This window comes from Pagrus pagrus, assembly GCF_965226575.1.
Source record: "Pagrus pagrus genome assembly, chromosome: 17".
Taxonomy (NCBI): domain Eukaryota; kingdom Metazoa; phylum Chordata; class Actinopteri; order Spariformes; family Sparidae; genus Pagrus; species Pagrus pagrus.
Genome location: NC_140201.1, coordinates 2951492 through 2969598, shown reverse-complemented (window position 1 = coordinate 2969598; position 18107 = coordinate 2951492). Strand labels below are relative to the sequence as shown.

The window sequence follows — 18107 nt, the reverse complement described above, 5'->3', positions numbered from 1 at the left end:
TTCTTTATAGATTTCCTTTTCATGTGTGAAACTGGTACTGAGCAGGAAAAGAATCTGATAGGAGGAAAAACATCTAGAAGAAAAATAAATCCATTTGTTTTCCTAAAAATTCAGATTTTGCCTTTTAGAAATTTAGATTTTGTTAATCTAGGATGAAGAAAATCTGAAAAAAATTCTGATTCCTCCTAGAACATTTTTTTTTTTATCAGAACAAATCTGAATTCTTTTACTTCTAGATGTTTTTCCTCCTATCAGATTTCTTTCCCACTCAGTACCAGTTCCACACATGAAAAGGAAATCTATTAAAAAAAAATTTAAAAAGGATTTTTTTTTTCTGGACTCTCATCCTATAAAAGATCTGACATATTTAGAAAAAAGAATCTGAATGTTTACAAAAAATCTGAATTATTTTCCTTCTAGCAGATGTTTTTCCTCCTTTCAGATTATTTTCCCACTCAGTACCAGTTTCACACATGAAAAGGAAATCTATAAAGAAAAAAAATCAGAATCTTTTTTCAGATTTTTTTCACCTTCGAAAAAAATACTTTTTAGAAAAGAAATCTGAATTTACAAAAAAAAGATCTGAAATTTTTTCGTCTAGATGTTTTTCCTCCTATCAGATTTATGTCCTTCTCAGTACCAGTTTCACACATGAAAAGGAGATCTATAAATAATCTGAGAGTCAAAACAACCAAGAAACAAGATGAAGAAGTCCTTCCAGAGTAGCTCAGTTTGAAAACTCACTGCCTCTGTGATTTGAGGTTGTTGGTTCGATCCTCAAGTTGCTCTGTTTCAGGAAACTCATCTGATTTGAATTTTGAAGGCAGAGTCCAAAAGAAAGAGTGAAAATCTCTGAGTGACAAAGTTCACTGCTCTGATCAGACAGCTCAGGCTACTAGAGGACTGCTCTGAACTTCTGTGGTTTATGGTTCACTTCTCATGTGACTCTGAATTTTAAAGTGCAACTGAAAAGCGCCCAGAGAAGAGCTCTCAATGTGAAGGTGACTTGGTGGCGAGGTGAGTTTGTTCTCGGTTGTTAGTAACCAGAGCCGTTTGCTCTTTTTCGAGTCCTGCTGGCAGCCAGTACCTTGAGCCTCAATTGTTGGAGATGGTACTGATGGTCCTGTGGTTTCTCAACGATGGAAGCAGTCACTCAGAGGTTTGATTCACACAACATAATGATTATAATGTCTTTATGTTTTCAGCAGCAAATCAGCAAGTCAAATGTTCCTGGAGCCTCCAGGTGGCACGGTTCACTGTCAATAAGAAATAAACTTCTAATAAGATTTGTTAGCTATGTTAACGTGTAAAGTCCTGGTCAAATATCTCGGCTGAAACTAAAGTAGATGAACTTGACTCATTGGAAAAGCAGGACAACATCATGTTTCCATCTATGAGAAACCATATTAGGTGACTAAGCCTGACAACTGATGCTCCAGGTTCTGGCAGGCAGCAGGATTTGGAAAAAAACACCAGCACCTGTTGTTACTACAGCCGAGAACAATCGCACTGCGCCACCGAGTCCTCTTTACATTGAGAGCTCTTCTCTGGGTACTTTTCAGTTTCACTTTGGGTGTTGGACTTTCAAAACCGCTGAGTCTCATAAGAAGTGAACCATCAATCTCAGAAGTTGAGAGGAGTTCGCTATCAGCCTGAGCTGTCGGATGAGACAGTCAAACAGTGTCTGTCAGAGCTTTTCACTCTTTCTTTTGGACTTCAGCCTTCAAAATTCAAACCAGATGAGTTTCAGAGCGACTTCTGGATCGATCCAACAACCTCAAATCTCAAAGGCATCGTGTCTTCAAACTGAGCTACTCTGGCAGAAAGTTTTCCCAAAATTCACGGAGTTTTCCGAAATGTTCCGAAACATTCACGAAGTTTTCCGAACATTTCCGAAGTTTTCCGGAAATTTTCCAAAAATCTATTTAGGAATTCAGGAATTGTTTGGAAAATTGATTTAGGAATTGTTGCTTTTAGGGGGAAAATATTAGATTTTTTAGACATGGTCAGCAAAGTGTCCACATGACAGAGTGAAAACCTCTAAGAAACAAACTGCAGAAATTCTGCCAGAGTAGCTCAGTTTGAAGACACACTGCCTCTGAGATTTGAGGTCTTGGGTTCAATCCTCAAATCACTCTGGTTCAGGAAACTCATCTGGTTTGAATTTTGAAGGCAGAGTCCAAAAAGGAAGAGTAAAAGATTTTCGAGGATTCACAAAGTTTTCCGAACATTCCCGAACATTTTTCCGAAAATTCCGAAGTTTTTCGAAAATTTCCGAACATTCACAAAGGTTTCCGAGGTTTTCCGAAAATTCATGAACATTTTTCCAAACATTTCCGAAGTTTTCCGAAGTCTTCCGGACAGTCATGTTTTCTAAAATTTTCAAAATGGAAAATTTCCGTTTGGAAATGTTCGTGAATGTTCGTAAAACTTTGAAAATTAACAAAGTTTTCTGAACATTTCTCTCAGAGCTTTTCACTTTTCGTGAACCAGAGCAACTTGAGGATCGAACCAACGACCTCAAATCTCAGAGGCAGTGTGTCTTCGAACTGAGCTACTCTGGCAGAACTTCTGCTGTTTGGTTCTTGGAGGTTTTCACTCTGTCATGTGGACACTTTGCTGACCATGTCTAACAAATCTGATATTTTCCCCCTAAGAGCAACAACACAAATTTTTCCGAAGTTTTTCGAAAATTCACGAACATCTTCTCCGAAGTTTTCCGAACATTTTGGAAAGTTAACAAAGTTTTCCAAAGTTTTCTGAATTTTCCAAAAATTCACGGAGTTTTCTGAAAATTGAATTAGGAATTCAGGAATTGTTTGGAAAATTGATTTTAGGGGAAAAATATCAGAAGAACACTGCCTCTGAGATTTGAGGACGTGTTGTTTGATCCTAAAGTCCTGAAAAATTCCAGTTTTCCGAAAATTCACTAACATTTCCGAAGTTTCCGAAAATTTCCGAAAATTCACGAAGTTTTCCGAAAATTCACGAACATCTTTTCCGAAGTTTTCCGAAGATTTCCGAAAATTCACGGAGTTTTCTGAAAATTGATTTAGGAATTCAGGAATTGTTTGGAAAATTGATTTAGGAATTCAGGAATTGTTTGGAAAATTGATTTAGGAATTCAGGAATTGTTTGGAAAATTGATTTAGGAATTATCAGATTTTTTAGACATGGCAGCAAAGAGTGTCCACAAGTCAGGAAACGTGAAAAGCTCTGAGAGAAATGTTCAGAAAGCTCCGTGAATTTTCGGAAAACTTCGGAAATCTTCGGAAATCTTCGGAAAACTTCGTGAATTTTCGGAAAACTTCGGAAAGCTTCGGAAAGCTTCGTGAATTTTCGGAAAACTTGATTTTTTTCAGGACTTTAGGATCAAACACACGTCCTCAAATCTCAGAGGCAGTGTTCTTCTGATATTTTTCCCCTTTATCAATTTTCCAAACAATTCCTGAATTCCTAATTCAATTTTCAGAAAACTCTGAATTTTTGGAAAATTCATGAAGTTTTCCGAAAATTCACGAACATCTTTTCCCAATTTTTTCAGATTTTCCCCCCCCTAAAAATTCAGATTTTTAGATAGACTTTAGAAAAAATCAATATCCAAATGACAAAGTCAAAACGTCCAAGAAACAAGCTGCTTAAGTTGTGACTGAGTAGCTCAGTTTGTAGAGACGCTGCCTCCACGGTTAGAGGTTGTGGGCTCGATCCCTGAGTCGCTCTGGTTCAGGAAACTCATCTGTTTTGAAGGCTGAAGTCCAAAAGAAAGAGTGAAAAGCTCTGAGAGACACTGTTTGACTGTCTCACCAGACAGCTCAGGCTAATAGAGGACTGCTCTCAACTTCTGAGATTAATGGTTCAATTCTTATGAGACTCAGTGATTTTGAAAGTCCAATACCCAAAGTGCGACTGAAAAGCACCCAGAGAAGAGCTCTCGATGTGAAGAGGACTCGGTGGCGCGTTGGGATTGTTCTCGGCTGATGTTGTTCTGCTTTTCCAATGAGTCAAGTTCATCTACTTTACTTTCAGCCGAGATATTTGACCAGGACTTCACACGTTAACATAGCTAACAAATCTTTTTAGAAGTTTTTTTCTTATTTGACAGTGAGCCGTGCCACCTGGAGGATCCAGGAACATTTGACTTGCTGATTTGCTGTTGAAAACATGAAGACATTATAATCATAATGTTGTGTGAATCAAAAGTCTGAGTGACTGCTTCCATCGTTGAGAAACAACAGGACCATCAGCACCATCTCCCACACCTGAGGCCCCAGGTACTGGCTGCCAGCAGGACTCGAAAAAGAGCAAACGGCTCTGGTTACTAACAACCGAGAACAAACCCACCTCGCCACCAAGTCACCTTGAGCTCTTCTCTGGGCGCTTTTCAGTCGCACTTTAAAATCACTGAGACACATGAGAAGTGAACCATCAACCTCAGAAGTTCAGAGCAGTCCTCTAGCAGCCTGAGCTGTCTGATAAGAGAGGGGAACCTTGTCTCTCAAAGCTTTTGACTCTTTCTTTTGGACTCTGCCTTCAAAATTCAAACCAGATGACTTTCCTGAACCAGAGCGAATTGAGGATCGAACCCACGACCTTAAATCTCAGAGGCAGTGTGTCTTCAAACTGAGCTACTCTGGCAGAACTTCTGCAGCTTGTTTCTTGGAGGTTTTCACTCTGTCATGTGGACACTTTGCTGACCATGTCTAACAAATATGATATTTCCCCCCTAAAAGTTTTCCGAAAATTCACGAACATTTTTTCCCAATTTTTTTCAAACGTTTACGAAAATTACCGAAGTTTTCCGAAAATTTCCGAAATTATCCGAAAATTCACGAACATCTTTTCCGAAGTTTTCCGAACATTTCGGAAACTTCGGAAATCTTCGTGAATTTTCGGAAAACTTCGGTAATTTTCGGAAATCTTCAGAAAACTTCGGAAAACTTCGGAAAACTTCGTGAATTTTCTGATATCTTCGTGAATTTTCGGAAAACGGGATTTTCCTGGTCTTTAGGATCAACACACGTCCTCAAATCTCAGAGGCAGTGTTCTTCTGATATTTTTCCCCTATATCAATTTTCCAAACAATTCCTGAATTCCTAATTCAGTTTTCCGAAAATTCCCGAACATCTTTTCCCAATTTTTCCGAAGTTTTCCGAAGTTTCCGAAATGTTCGGAAATGTTCGGAAAACTTCGTGAATCTCCGGAAATGTTCGGAAATCTTCGGTAATTTTCGGAAATCTTCGGAAAAATTGGGAAAAGATGTTCGTGAATTTTGGGGAAACTTCATGAATTTTCCAAAAATTCAGAGTTTTCTGAAAATTGAATTAGGAATTCAGGAATTGTTTGGAAAATTGATATAGGGGAAAAATATCAGAAGAACACTGCCTCTGAGATTTGAGGACGTGGCTTTGATCCTAAATCCCACGCGCCACCGAGTCCTCTTCACATCGAGAGTCATCTTCGGTAATTTTCGGAAAACTTCGGAAATCTTCGTGAATCTTCGGAAAACTTCGTGAATTTTCGGAAATCTTCGTGAATCTTCGGAAAACTGGATTTTCCTGGTCTTTAGGATCAAACACACGTCCTCAAATCTCAGAGGCAGTGTTCTTTTGATATTTTTCCCCTATATCAATTTTCCAAACAATTCCTGAATTCCTAATTCAATTTTCAGAAAACTCTGAATTTTTGGAAAATTCATGAAGTTTCCCCAAAATTCACGAACATCTTTTCCCAATTTTTCCGAAGATTTCCGAAAATTACCGAAGATTTCCGAACATTTCCGAAATGTTCCAAAAAGTCACGACCATCTTTTCCGAAGTTTTCCGAACATTTCCGAACATTTCGGAAACTTCGGAAAACTTCGTGAATTTTCGGAAATGTTCGAAAAAAATTGGGAAAAGATGTTCGGGAATTTTCGGAAAACTGAATTAGGAATTCAGGAATTGTTTGGAAAATTGATATAGGGGAAAAATATCAGAAGAACACTGCCTCTGAGATTTGAGGACGTGTGTTTGATCCTAAAGACCAGGAAAATCCCGTTTTCCGAAAATTCACGAAGATATCCGAAAATTCACGAAGTTTTCCGAAGTTTTCCGAAGATTTCCGAAAATTACCGAAGATTTCCGAAAATTACCGAAGTTTTCCGAAGTTTTCCGAAGATTTCCGAAAATTACCGAAGATGTTCGTGAATTTTCGGCTAATTTCGGAAATTTTCGGAAAACTTCGGTAATTTTCGTAAACGTTTGAAAAAAATTGGGGGAAAATGTTCGTGAATTTTCGGAAAATTTCGTGAGTTTTCAGAAAACTTCAGAAAAATGTTAGTGAATTTTCAGAAAACTTTTAGGGGGGAAATATCATATTTGTTAGACATGGTCAGCAAAGTGTCCACATGAGTGAAAACCTCCAAGAAACAAGCTGCAGAAGTTCTGCCAGAGTAGCTCAGTTTGAAGACACACTGCCTCTGAGATTTAAGGTCGTGGGTTCGATCCTCAATTCGCTCTGGTTCAGGAAAGTCATCTGGTTTGAATTTTGAAGGCAGAGTCCAAAAGAAAGAGTCAAAAGCTTTGAGAGACAAGTTTCCCCTCTCTTATCAGACAGCTCAGGCTGCTAGAGGACTGCTCTGAACTTCTGAGGTTGATGGTTCACTTCTCATGTGTCTCAGTGATTTTAAAGTGCGACTGAAAAGCGCCCAGAGAAGAGCTCAAGGTGACTTTGTGGCGAGGTGGGTTTGTTCTCGGTTGTTAGTAACCACAGCCGTTTGCTCTTTTTCGAGTCCTGCTGGCAGCCAGTACCTGGGGCCTCAGGTGTGGGAGATGGTGCTGATGGTCCTGTTGTTTCTCAACGATGGAAGCAGTCACTCAGACTTTTGATTCACACAACATTATGATTATAATGTCTTCATGTTTTCAACAGCAAATCAGCAAGTCAAATGTTCCTGTGAAGTCCTGGTCAAATATCTCGGCTGAAAGTAAAGTAGATGAACTTGACTCATTGGAAAAGCAGAACAACATCAGCCGAGAACAATCCCAACGCGCCACCGAGTCCTCGTCACATCGAGAGCTCTTCTCTGGGTGCTTTTCAGTCGCACTTTGGGTATTGGACTTTCAAAATCACTGAGTCTCATAAGAATTGAACCATCAATCTCAGAAGTTGAGAGCAGTCCTCTATTAGCCTGAGCTGTCTGGTGAGACAGTCAAACAGTGTCTCTCAGAGCTTTTCACTCTTTCTTTTGGACTTCAGCCTTCAAAACAGATGAGTTTCCTGAACCAGAGAGACTCAGGGATCGAGCCCACAACCTCTAACCATGGAGGCAGCGTCTCTACAAACTGAGCTACTCAGTCACAACTTAAGCAGATTGTTTCTTGGACGTTTTGACTTTGTCATTTGGATATTGATTTTTTCTAAAGTCTATCTAAAAATCGGAATTTTTAGGGGGGGAAAAAAAATCTGATTTTTTATTTCAAAAAATCTGGATTTTTTATTTCAAAAAATCTGGATTTTTTTAATGGGAAAATCTGAATTTTTTTAATGGAAAAAATCAGAAATTTTTGGAAAACGAAATGGATTTCTTTTTCTTCTAGATGTTTTTCCTCCTTTCAGATTCTTTTCTCACTCAGTACCAGTTTCACACATGAAACAGAAATCTATAAAGAAAGAAAATATGAATTTTTTAGAAAAAAAAATCTGAATTTATAGGAAAAAAATCTTAATTTTTATGGTGAAATGTCTAAAAAAAAAAAAAAAAAATCTGACATTTTTCCCCTAAAAGCAACAATTCCTAAATCAATTTACCAAACAATTCCTGAATTCCTAAATAAATCTTCGGAAAACTTCGTGAATTTTCGGAAAACTTCGGAAATCTTCGGAAATCTTCGGAAAACTTCGTGAATTTTCGGAAATGTTCGGAAAACTTCGGCAATTTTCGGAAACTGAATTAGGAATTCAGGAATTGTTTGGAAAATTGATATAGGGGAAAAATATATATATTCACTTCGTGAATTTTCGGAAAACTGGATTTTTCTAAATCAATTTTCTGATGATTTAGGGGAAAAATATCAGAAGAACACTGCCTCTGAGATTTGAGGATATGTGTTTGATCCTAAAGACCTGAAAAAAATCCAGTTTTCCGAAAATTCACGAAGTTTTCCGAAGATTTCCGAACATTTCGGAAACTTCGGAAAACTTCGGAAAACTTCGTGAATTTTCGGAAATGTTCGAAAAAATCTGAACTTCTAGCAATTTTTTTAAAAAAAATTTAGGAAAAGAGAATGATTTCTTTTTCTTCTAGATGTTTCTTGTAGATGTTTTTTTCTCGTGAAACCAAAAGGAGTTGGGGTTTTTTTTTTCGTGGAAATAATTTTGTTTTGTTTTTTGTTTTTTCAATGGGTTTCATAGGTGAATTTCTTTTTTTCCTACTGAAAAAAAGCTTTTACTTTGCTTCACAGGGAAAAAAGTACTCTTAAGGAAGAACAATTCTTTCAGGAAAAATGTTTTTTGTTCTCGTGTGAAACCGAGTGATTAAAGGATATTAAACCCATTAGGAATAAAAAAGGAGTAAAAAAAAAAAAAAATCAATTTTAAAGTAAAATATTTTTTTATGTGTCAAAAACGGTGAAAAAATGTAATTGATGAATTATATTTATTCCAGAATTCTTTTCAGAAAATGGTTCCAAATGTTTTCAACCAATGCAGATTATTTGGTTAAAATGATCGATCAGAGGTGAATAATACGTTTTGCTTCTTCACCTCTGACAGCTGATGAAGACCACGTGGTAGAAAGCCCCGGAAAACTGTCAAACTAAACTGAACCTGTGCTGAGCTGCTGCTGCTGCTGCTGTGGACAGACCGTTTACCTGAGCAGGTGACGGACTACAATGCATGTGCGCATGCGCGGTCCGATTCATTTAACGGAACAGCCTCAATATCGAACAACAAACACTCATTTCCGTTATTACCGGTTATTAAAGCCTCCGTGTGTGTGTGTGTGTGTGTGTGTGCGTGCGTGCGTGCGTGTGTGTGTGTGTGTTAGTGGGCGGGGCCAGAAGTGTGACGCAGACACTTTTAATCTGCGCAGCTGCTTCAGTTGTAGCTTTTTATATTTAAGAGAAAAAGTGAATCAAGAAGAAAAAGACTGAAGTCATCCTCCATTTATATTCAGCTGGAGCTCTCTCTCTCTCTCTCTCTCTTTACCTCACCCTCTCTCTCTCTCTCTCTCTCTCTCTTTACCTCACCCTCTCTCCCTCCCTCACCCTCTCTCTCTCTGTCGGACTCAGATTATCTCCACCATCCTGCCGCTCAGATGTGAGTACTCCAACATATTTTATACATTTTTTTATTCCATATAAACCAGATTAAAGATAAATATCTGTTTATTATCATCACTTCAACTTTATTAAACGAGCTACAGACAAACTCGACGTATTTAAAGTCATATATTTTATTATTTTATTCTCCATTTCCTTCATTGTGTGGCTGCTTTTATTGCTTTAAACTGAAACTTGTCGTCAGTCTGGAGATGTCTGGGCTGCAGCAGCAGAAACATCTCAGTGACTCACCGGCTGACTCACCTCCACAACTCCATCCATCATACAGTGATCAGCTGCAAGTGATTTAATACAGTTTAACACAGTTTAATACATTTAAACATCAGAAGAAGAAGAAATAGCTCGTGTTTTTGTCGAACTGGCATCAACTTAAATCAAAATGAGTCTTTAAAATGTCAAAAAAAAAAAAAAAAATACATGGAGGAAGTTCACAGGAAAACAAAACATAACATTTATTTGATTTTATTGGATGTATGTCGTCTCGTGGGGGGGGGGGGGGGGTATTATCGCGTGCATGTTTATCTCCATCAGTCAGTCAGTCTGTCTGTCCATCAGGAGCCTCTGCTGCACTAATCTTTCTCCATTTTGTTTCTGGAAAACAAGCCTCTGCTCTGTGTGTGTGTGTGTGTGTGTGTGTGTGTGTGTGTGTGAGACTGTCTGATTACTCGGCTGGAGGCCAAAGTTTGATGAGTCATGTTTCTGTTATTGAATTTGTTTTTAAAATTCAAACTGAGTTCCAGCTGAGGAGGAAGAAGAAGTCCTCTGATATATTTTTTTTTACTTCACTTAAAGTATTAATACCACAAAGTAAAAGTACTTTATATGATCTGTAAATACTGCAGCCTGACAGATATTATCAGCTGATATTGGCCTATTACAGATATGTTACATATATGTTGGTTTTCAGCTTATATATGTTGATATAAAACTTTTTTTTAACACAGAGAAAGATGCTCATGGGAAAATTATCCATTATTAATTATTCATTTCTCAGAGAGGTTTACTGTTTCAGTGCACTGATTTCATTTTGGACGTAAACTTTATTTAACAGTCAAATATTCTTCGTTGTTTCATTCAGTTTGTGTCTTTGTCACGTGCGATGTGGACCGAACTTCCTGTGTCGATGACTTGCAGCTTGAAAGAAAAGACTTGTGACTCGTCTTGATACACGATGACTCAGAGACTCGACTGTGTTGCTTTTATCTTTACAGTTTAGTTTCTTTTTGTTATTTATTTCCCAGTTTAACCCCCTGAGACCATCATTTAGGAATGATTTCATAACTTTTGAGTCGCAGCTCAGTGTAAGTCACTTTTTTAATCCCTGAAGTTGACAACGGGCAACGAGGTCTCCAGATAAATCCAAAAATGATTAAATCTGTAAATATGATATCCACGTTTCGATGGTTAGCTCCGGATGACACTGACACATTGTTGTCTTGTTGTTTCCCCTGATTAACAAGACTTGGAAAACATTTTTCTAAAGCCTTGTTGTTGTTCATTAAGGCTCTCAGTGAGATTCAATTTCTGTTTTCTTACTTTCTTTGTCTTTATGGTCATTTAATTATTTACACATCCACGTGGAGCATTCATATTCTGATGGTCCAGTTATCTTCTGGGTTGAATTGTCGGCCTACTTGTCACTTTGACCTTCTTCCTCTCTGCCTGTTGCTCTGCAGGTCGACTCCAGATGCAGGAGCTCAAGGGGCCTCGGAGGGCGAGGGGGGCCCTGCAGCTCCGGCCCCGAACCTCACCAGCAACAGACGACTGCAGCAGACGCAGGCGCAGGTGGACGAGGTGAGTTAATGCTTACTCGTCCGTCAGGAGATGTTTGCTTCCTTCTGCACGATCAATGAGTCTTAATGACTCGAGGAATAATCACACACTCTGCTTATTTAAATATTTAATGATGCAAATTTTAACATACTTCCCCTTAAAGGTTCAGCTGTAGCGTCAGCATAAAAGAAAATGTAGTAGATGAAGGCATATAAAGGAAGGAAATTAAAATAAAAAGTTATTATTAGGCCAACTGGAGCTGTAGAAGTCTGTGAACATGAGCACCTGGACCACCTGTGACAGGTGTGCTTGTCCCTCAGGTGGTGGACATCATGCGTGTGAACGTGGACAAAGTCCTGGAGAGAGACCAGAAGCTGTCGGAGCTGGACGACCGGGCCGACGCCCTGCAGGCCGGAGCCTCGCAGTTCGAGAGCAGCGCCGCCAAACTCAAGAACAAGTACTGGTGGAAAAACTGCAAGGTGGGCGTGTTCAGTGTGTGTGTGGTTTGTTTCCCATCATGCAACAGTCAGTACTTCATTATGACTGTAGGATCCATCCGTCAGTTGACTACGATGTAACGTGTGTGTGACACCAACTTGAAAACATTTCAGTTAAAGTCTGTGATTATTGAATCAAGGCTGCGGAGCTACGGAAGCCCAGAGGGGCGATCCACTTTCTGGTTCTGATCTAAACTGTTTTCTCTCCTGTGATGACTTGAGTACTGGTGAAAAAAATGTTTTGCCAGGATGATCTGGAAGTTTCTTCAAAAGTTTTTTATTATCAGGAGTTTTTTTTTTTTTTCACATTTGAAGCCAAGTGGAAAAAACATTTCTTTCGGGAGATTTTTTTTTTTTTTTTTTTTCTTCAGGAGATTTTTGTTCCCTGGAAAAAAAAAAAAATTTTTGGGGGGAGATTTTTTTTTTCAAGAAAACATTTCTTTCAGGATTTTTGTCTCCAGAGACCTCAAGAGAAAACAATAATTCTGGGAAATTTTAGAAAACTTTTTCTTTTCAAAAATTTATTTTTTCAGGAGAATTTATTTGAATTTTTCCAGAGAATTTCTTTGTGTGTGAAGTCAGCTCAAAAAGCATTTTTATCTGGAAATCTTTGATCGTTTCTAGATTTTTTTTTTTTTCATATGTGAAGTCCCAGGGAAAAAAAAAAGATTTGAGGAGATTTTTTAATCATCTTTTTTTTCAGGAGTTTTTTTGTAGAATTTTTCCTCCTTTCACAAATGAAAAAAATATCGGTCCTGAATTATTTTTAAAATTTTTTTTGGTCACATTTTCACAGATGGGAAAATAAAATGAAGGAATTTAGAAAGATTATACAGCAAACTTCTCAAGTCATAAACACAGAAGTGAGAAAATGGATCACCAGAAAAACAATATTCCTCACTTGACCCTCAGGGCTTCCGTACCTCACTATCACATATGTTGATGGTTTGGATGTAAAACTGCATGTAATGAGTCCTGATGGTTGAAAGCTAATAACATAATCACTAAAGTCATTAAATAAATGTGGTGAAGTATAAAGTACAATATTTGCCTCCAAACTGTAGTGAAGTGGAAGTAAAGTACAAGTACCTCAAAACTGTGCTTGAGTAAATGTACTTAGTTACATTCGCTCCCTGTCATCAGTGATCAGAGCTGTGTGTTCAGAGACAGGAAGTACGCCTCACTGCTCGTCTCCTCGTCTCTTCTGTCAGTTTCCTCATGAATCAGATTAAATCCGTCCGCTGGTGATAATGTGATTTAATTCTGCTTTCAGCGTTTGAGGTGACGAACCAACAGGAAGTGAAATAACTGAGGAAATAACAAAAATTCTGCTGCGTTCACAAAATAAAATAAAATCAGAGCAGAACTGAATGTGACGGAAACAGGAGAGTTGAATAAGATCTCAGCTCTTCATCACTGAACAGATGTTAACAACATGATTAAAGTCTTCAGTTCGTTTCTCCCTCATCTGATCTCCTCAGTGCAAACACACCGACACTTATATTTTTATTTATTCCTGTTTTATTTTAGACTTCGGTTCATTCGGCCTCCACCTACATCAGGAGTGAAGCTGCTGCGCCTGTAAACTAAACTCTCACCTTATATGAACGTATGAACTCACTGTTACACTGAAAATAGGCTCATTTTATCAAGTTTCTTTACCGGCTTTTTAGATTTGTCTTTTTTTGAGAGCTTCTTTCTTTTTTGGGTGGAGGTGGTTTGTGTTAGCGCAGGTGTGCTGCATGAAACGACACACTGGAGCGTATTTCATTGGAGGATCCACCTTCATATGACGCCTTTAACTGAAGTGAAGTTTCTTTAACAGCAGGCTGACAGGGGAGGAGCACAGGTTGCTAATGTTAGCCGCTAAGCACCGCTAACGTTAGTGTCCAGGTAACGAAGCAGCGTTCTTTAATATGTGATGACGTGATCGACGGTGTGAATGGAAGCGAGCGTTCATGCTTTTTCTTTCTGTTCTTTAATCTTTATTTTTACTGAAAGCAGCTGAAGTCGTAGAAACGCAGCGTCACTGTGCTGAAGCTGCGGCTGCATGTCAGTCTGTCCGCCATCTTTATCCTCACTCATCTCCATCACCTCATCACACCCCCCCTCCCCCCCTCCCCTCCTCCCTCCATCCATCCATCCATCCATCCGACCTCCGCTGCCAATCCAGTTTGATCTCAGCATCACTTCATCCAGTAGCCCCGCCCCCCTTGACACTCCTGTTTCAGATCGTCCAATCAGAAACCGCTGTGTAGGATTACATTAGACTGACCAGGAAGTGAGGGAGAGAAATCCCAATCTGGATTACAGTGATGGTCGGGGATTAGAGGGACAGCTGTGATTCGTGATGTAACCCCTCCCCTCCCCCAAAACACACACAAGCACACACAGTTGTTTGTTCTGTACCTGTGAGGACCCTGCTGCTGTTTGTGTTGTCTTTGTTTACTCACCTGAGCACGGAAAGTGGATTAATCCGCCGCTGAAAATAGTCCCAATTAAATCCACCTTTCCCTCCTGTTGTTGGTTTGACTCTGAAGCTTTTTTTAAAACAGGAAATTGTGTGCGAGACTTTGTGACGTTAATAAAAATGTAGAATGAACCTTTAATTCTCTTTTATTGATTTACAAACACGAACAAGCAAACAATCAGTCTGGTTTCTCTCTGTGCACACACACACACACACACACACACACACACACACACACACACACACACACACTCTCTCTCTCTCCCTCTAACCCCTTGTTCTCGTTAATCTCTCTCGCCCTCCCCCCTCATCAGATGTGATGTGATTTTCTGTCCGTCAGCAGCTCTGATGATTCTCGTGTCATCGTGTGGATTTATTAGTGGACTATTTTTGGTCACACACACACACACACACACACACACACACACACACACACACACACACATTACATCGTCTTACACACTAAGCACCCCAAAATCAGCTGTTTTCCAATCAGATGACGCAGCTTTTGTCCCCAGTTGTCCCAAATTAAGTCTGAAAGTCTGAAATGTGTCCTATTACTGTACTTCAGCAGATGTTTCATGTATCTGTACTGTACTCGAGTATCTCTTTGACTCTCCCTCTCTACATCTGAACACAAACATCTGAACTTTCTCCTCCTCACATTTTCAAAATAGGCTCGTTACTTTAGTTTGATGCATTTGAGGGGAGTTATGGATTATTGTTATTTGCACGCCGCCTTCCCAACATCACAAGACTGATGTCGACCTATCAGAGCACATCACGCACGGCAGACGCAGCGGGACGAAACAAAGACGTAAACAGACAGAGAGGGAGACTGGTGCTTTATCTGACTTTATACTTCCATGTTGCAAACAAAACATCTGATCGATTTACAACACGGAGACACTTTAATGTTTTGTTGTTGTTTTTTTTTGCTGATTTGAGAAACAACAGGTTTTTGTTTACAGGTTTATTTTTCCCTTCACGTGAAGTTTTTGTTCTGACCTTTGTGATTTCTGTGTTTCTTCCAGATGATGATCATGATGGCAATTATAGGAATTATATGTGTTGGAGTCGTCTTCTGTAAGTCATCACACATCACACACACACACACACACACACACACACACACACACACACACACACACTCCTGCAGCCCATCTGTGATTTTTATCTTTAGTGTCTCGTTGTAGCTACATCACTGAGAAATGACTCGTTTCACCGTCATAATTTGAGCCATTCGGTCCAATAACATTTGGAAAGTCTAGATGAGTCGCACGATTAAATGATGTTATACCACCTTTAAGTTAGTGTTATGTTTTTTATAAGAGGATAAAACATGTAAAAACACTGACTGAACAATGTGCAGAATTAATAACTTGACATTTGCAGAGATGTGCATGAATATAACAAGCTGAGTGAGATGCACATGAAGTTTGTAGGCAGAGCTTCAGGCTTTTATTCCTGTCTGAGGGAGACATTTGATTTATATTTGTATTTTAGCTTCACCTCAGTGTGTTTACAGATAATGAGCTTTCTCTAGTTTCACGCAGAACAAGATTACTGAGCAAATTAAATCTGTTTCATTCAACGTCAGAAGCTTCTTAGAAGAGTTTAGCATGTCAGATGTTCTCGTCCGTGTTGGTTTAAGTCGGTTTTTGAACCTCACCCGTTCTCTCCTCCTCTCTTCTTCCTCCTCTCTTCTTGCTCTTCCTCAGTGTATTTCTTCTACTGAGCTGCTCTTCAGGAATCGACACACAAGTCGCAGGACGAGTCTGCACCGACACCACCGAGCCGAATCCAGCCTCTCCTCAGCGCTCCGCCTGCTCTTCATCCTCCTCCTCCTCCTCTTCCTCACGGATGCCTTCCTCAGATCCTTCCATGCATGATCTGTAACACTGTGCTCCAGTGCCTCCTTTACTCTCTCTGCTCCTCCAGGAAAAACGTCTCCAGGCAGAAATCCTGAGTGAAACAACAAGTGGATGAAAAGTTTTAGTTTTTTCTTTGACCTGCTGGAAGCAGCAGATGGTTTCACAGCATCAGGACACTTTGAATTTATCAGAAATGTGAACTAAACTGACTTTTTCCTCCTGGTACCTGCTGTGTTGTCCTGTGAAACATCAACATAAAATCCATTAACCCAGGTTCAGTTGATTTAAAGGTATTAATCAGGTGATCTGTCATCGCTCTGGGTCAGTTTCCTGTTTCAAATTAAGACTGTAAAGACGTAGAAAAACTAAATAAAGACGTAGAAAGTCATGACGACAGTTTCAGACTTTATTCTCACCCAGTTTCTACAAATAATCCAGTAAATGTTTGTTAGATAACTTGTTTCTTTCATTTTTACATGAATCTGTTTCTTAATTGATCCCTCTGATGACATCAGTGTTTTAAACCTGGGTTAATGGATCCTGTCTCCCTCTGCTTGTGCAGTATTATTGAGGAACGCTGCCCCCCTGCTGTCAGTATCGGTACTGCTGCTGCTGCTGCTGACGTGTTTCCACTTGAAGCAGAAAAACTCAACAGGAAAAAACATTTTAGACTTTTTCTTTCTGTCTCGTTCGTCCGGCCCACCTCAGTTTGAGTTCTTGTGATGCAGAATCAGTCCTGTTTCTTAATTCTCGTCGTCTCGTGAACCGACCCGACTCGTGTTTCTGTCGTCTTGAATGTCTTTTTTTTGTTCTGAACGTGCTTGAATGTGAATCCTCTGTGTGAAGGGTTTCTGAGCGAGTGTGTGGGTTAGAAAGGTTTGATTTTAAACAACTGTGAACGTGTGACGCATTAATCCTGCTGGATGTTGAACTTTACATTTGACATTTAAAAAAGATTACAGGCGGCGTTTATTCTGACTGTGGCCTGAGATTTCAAATAAATACATGTTTGCAACAGAAGTGTGGAGTTTGTGCTCTGATTTAAAGATCTTTCATTTCATCCTGCTGGTAGAAAATAACACAAATGTCTAAAAGCCGTCATTGTCAGGATGATTGTTTTAAAATAAAAAATTGACATTAACTTACATTAAATACCAGACTTGCCACATCGTGGGTCGTTTGCCTCCGTGCACCAGTCAACTTGTTCCTGAGCTGTACGGTTGAATAACGGCCAGAATATGAAGACGTCACAGCGAGTTCAACCTTTGACCTTTAGTCACCACTTCATCCTTTTGAATATGTGTAAATTTGTTTCTCATAATCTTCATGTGAAATGTGTTTAGTGAGGTCACAGTGACCTTTGACCCCTCACGTCATAGTGGACTTTTGTTCTGAGTTTGAAGAGATTCCCTCTCAGCACTCGAGAGACCTCGTTCACAAGAACGGGACAGACGACCCGATAACGTAATTCGTTTGGTCACAGCCATCGGACATTTTTAAATCCATTACAGTTAAATGTTCAGACGGACCAGCGAGCACAAAACATTCAGTTAAACTTTGGGAAAAAAGCTTTTTCTCTTTGTGAAGTTAGTTTGATTGTTGTTGCATAAAAACACACACAGATTCTTCTGGATGAATTCAGTGATAAAAACAGTGATTTAACAACCTCATGATTTTAGTTTCACACATTTATCAAAGCTTTGATTCAAAATTGCCGCCATTATTCTGAATGTTAGAATGTTTAAAAAGAAAAACAAACATAAAATGAATCGTTGTTCACTGAACGACTAAATTAAAACCTTTAAAAACAACCAACAACAAAAAAACAGAAAATTACTTTATAGTTTTCACCCCCGAGTGTTTTAGTCCGGTTGAATCAGACTCTGGACCAAAACAACTTTGAGAAGATGTGATCTGGACCCAAATGAACTCTGGAGCGCTTCGTTTGTGGTGGGAACGTGATCTGATCCAACTACAGGTGTACTGTAGAGCTAAACAGCTCCTGTAGCCAGCTGCGCTTTGCATTCTGGGATGCCGGAGAGCACACAAACAGTTGGTAGTAGCAGCAGCTAGCGGGTATAAAGCAGTGTAGTATTTGTGAGTGCATTCAACCTACTTCCTGTATTTACGTTCTTGTTCCCGCCTCAGACACATGTGACCAATAAGCGGCGTG

General features: G+C 39.3%; 1 protein-coding gene across 1 annotated transcript; it reads left to right on the top strand.

Annotated features, from left to right (window-relative positions):
• The first annotated feature begins 9092 nt into the window (after positions 1-9092).
• Positions 9093-16954, top strand: LOC311272518 (vesicle-associated membrane protein 2-like). Its single transcript, XM_084378977.1, has 5 exons — positions 9093-9297; positions 10997-11114; positions 11414-11572; positions 15095-15146; positions 15782-16954. Coding segments are annotated over exons 1-5 (348 nt in total). The 5' UTR covers positions 9093-9295; the 3' UTR covers positions 15799-16954.
• The last annotated feature ends 1153 nt before the right edge of the window (positions 16955-18107 follow it).

Bases quoted from the DNA above. Each gene is read 5' to 3' on its own strand.
- LOC311272518 (XM_084378977.1), top strand. The intron at 11,115-11,413 runs GTGAGTTAATGC...CTTGTCCCTCAG, and splicing joins CGCAGGCGCAGGTGGACGAG to GTGGTGGACATCATGCGTGT. The intron at 11,573-15,094 runs GTGGGCGTGTTC...TGTTTCTTCCAG, and splicing joins ACTGGTGGAAAAACTGCAAG to ATGATGATCATGATGGCAAT.